Source organism: Cupressus sempervirens, chromosome 3 (assembly GCF_028749045.1).
Source record: "Cupressus sempervirens isolate cs-2001-9-10 chromosome 3, ASM2874904v1, whole genome shotgun sequence".
Taxonomy (NCBI): Eukaryota; Viridiplantae; Streptophyta; class Pinopsida; order Cupressales; family Cupressaceae; genus Cupressus; species Cupressus sempervirens.
The window spans coordinates 889,149,895-889,152,169 of record NC_143120.1 but is presented as its reverse complement, the minus strand read 5'-3'; the positions used below and the strand labels follow the sequence as shown (position 1 = coordinate 889,152,169).

Genomic DNA, 2,275 nt, shown 5'->3' with positions numbered 1-2,275 from the left:
ATATCAATAAATGTACATCAGATATAGCTACCCGACTCACTAGAGAACTAATAATAATAATAATGGAAGTTTTAATGAGTGTCATTATCTTTTCCACCTATATAAATCTGCTCTGCAATAACTCCTATCAACCTCCATTCTACGAAACTTCTATAGCTGCTAAATTAGGCCATGAAGTTGGCAACCATTAAATTTTACTTCAACTCATTTTCGTCCATCATCAGCACTCTCCTTAAATACCCTTCCTCACTACAACGAGTTACACATTTAAAACCAACCAAACACTCGTAAAAGCTCCAACCCAACGTCTTCTATAAATACCCAAGCTCTCTCTTGTTTGATCAGCAAGCAATTTCAAACCATGGCTACCAAGTCGGTGAAGGGAGGTGAGAATGGAGGGTCAGTAGCGGAAGTGCATAGAGGTTATGAGACTTGTAAAGAGAAGGTGTTGGAGCTTTTGAAAGAGAAGGATCTTCCAAGGGGCATACTTCCAGTGCACTACATAGAGGAATGTGGGTATGTGAGAGACACTGGTTTTGTGTGGGTAAAAAGAAAGAAGAAGGTGGAGTACAAATACAATACCACTGGAGTGCTGGCTTCTTATGCTGCTGAGATAACATGTTTTGTGGAGAAGAGGAAGATGAAGAAGATAAGTGGAGTGAAGGTGAGAGAGCTTCTTGTTTGGCTGCCTTTGTCTGAGCTCAGCATTCAGGATTCAGACTCTCACCATATTTATTGCAAGACTGCTGTGGGTGTGGGGAAAAGTGTTCCCATTAGTCTGTGGGAGGAGGAATATGATAAATATATGTGTAACATAGATGTCACTCCTCCTGCTGAAATTCCTGCTGAACCTTAGTTTTTCTTTCTTTTTCTTTGTGTCATAAATAAACTTCTCAGCTGATATTGTCTTGATAGTTTGTGGATTTGAAGCTGTCAAAAAGTTTTTCATTAATGTTTCAATTGTGTTCTATGATCCATCATCATGTTTCACAATATATCACCTAACAATATGTTTCAGATCATATTCTATGATTTGTGATCGATCATGATACGTTTTTTCACAATACATTTCAAATCACATTCCATGATTCATGATCCATCTTCATCCATTTTTTCAGACAACAGTTGCTTTCATTTATTGCCTGAGGTTTGGTTTGTAAATCAAGTTTCATAGACATATATCAGTTGTGTTTTGAGAGTCTTATACATTGAAGTAATAACATTTCCTTCTGAGAACTTTATATATATATATATATATTTCAGATTATGCTAAATAGACATATTGCAGTTATGTGTAAAAGTATCTCTTAAAAGTTTTTCATCTTCTTTAATATTTAGTATTATATTCGTGAGGTAATAATAATATTTCTTTTTTAGATCATGTTTAAGATATGTTCCATATTGATAGACATATTGGGACATTGATGTTTGGAGAATCTTAATATTTTCTTATAGAGCTTTTTATGATTTTGATATTAAAAAGCAGTAAAAATGGGAGCTGATCCATAGACAAAAAAAAACAAGGCTAGGAATTAGCTGAAAGTTATTACCATCATTAAGTATCCTCTTTCATCAAAACCCTCAAGCTAGCATATTTCTATATCTAAAATTACTACAGTTATCACTTAACCCATTATCATAATTAAAAATAACCATTGCCTAATTATTAAAGTTTATGGACATCAACAAAATCCAGTAATTTTTCACAAGAACCACTCCGTGAACCAAACAATAAGCTGTAAACATAAAGTTAAAAAAACAAAAGTCATGGATGAAAGCTTTCTTATGCTTCTTGTAAATCTGTTTAGTTTCGGTTTCCTTACGCACGAAGTGAGTTTGTAGATCAATTAAATTCTAAAACTAAGTTTGGAGACAAATTGCCTGTTGGATACGATTTGTTTTACTACCATTACAATTAAAAATTCATCGAGCTAACCTAAAATGGCTAAAGGAAGTTGTGTTTTCAATAATAACTACTACAAAGTATACTTTTTCTTTCTCTTTTATTTTATTTTAGTGCTGCACTAATTTTATTGAATAAATTAATAAGAATGTGATTTTGACCTTATTTTTATTTTTATGAGATTCAATAAATACAATTAGAATTTAAGTTAATAGTTATATTTAAATTAATTAATTTCTAATAGAAAAATAAATAAATTGATTTATTTAATTGAATATATAATTTTTATATAGAAAAATGGTACAATTTTATTAAACATAAAAGCTAGTTGTTAAATTGTAGCTTTGTCGGATTGAACCGACTTAGAGTTAA

General features: G+C 31.6%; 1 protein-coding gene across 1 annotated transcript; it reads left to right on the top strand.

The window, feature by feature from the left end:
* The first annotated feature begins 357 nt into the window (after window positions 1-357).
* LOC149569656 (uncharacterized) lies at window positions 358-974 on the top strand. The gene has a single exon (XM_089817774.1). It carries the CDS (start codon window positions 362-364, stop codon window positions 854-856), a length of 495 nt encoding a protein of 164 aa, XP_089673900.1. The 5' UTR covers window positions 358-361; the 3' UTR covers window positions 857-974.
* Window positions 975-2,275: the final 1,301 nt, after the last annotated feature.

What these genes read in the sequence shown, in the direction of transcription:
- LOC149569656 (XM_089817774.1), top strand. Translation starts at nt 362, where the DNA reads ATGGCTACCAAGTCGGTGAAGGGAGGTGAGAATGGAGGGTCAGTAGCG.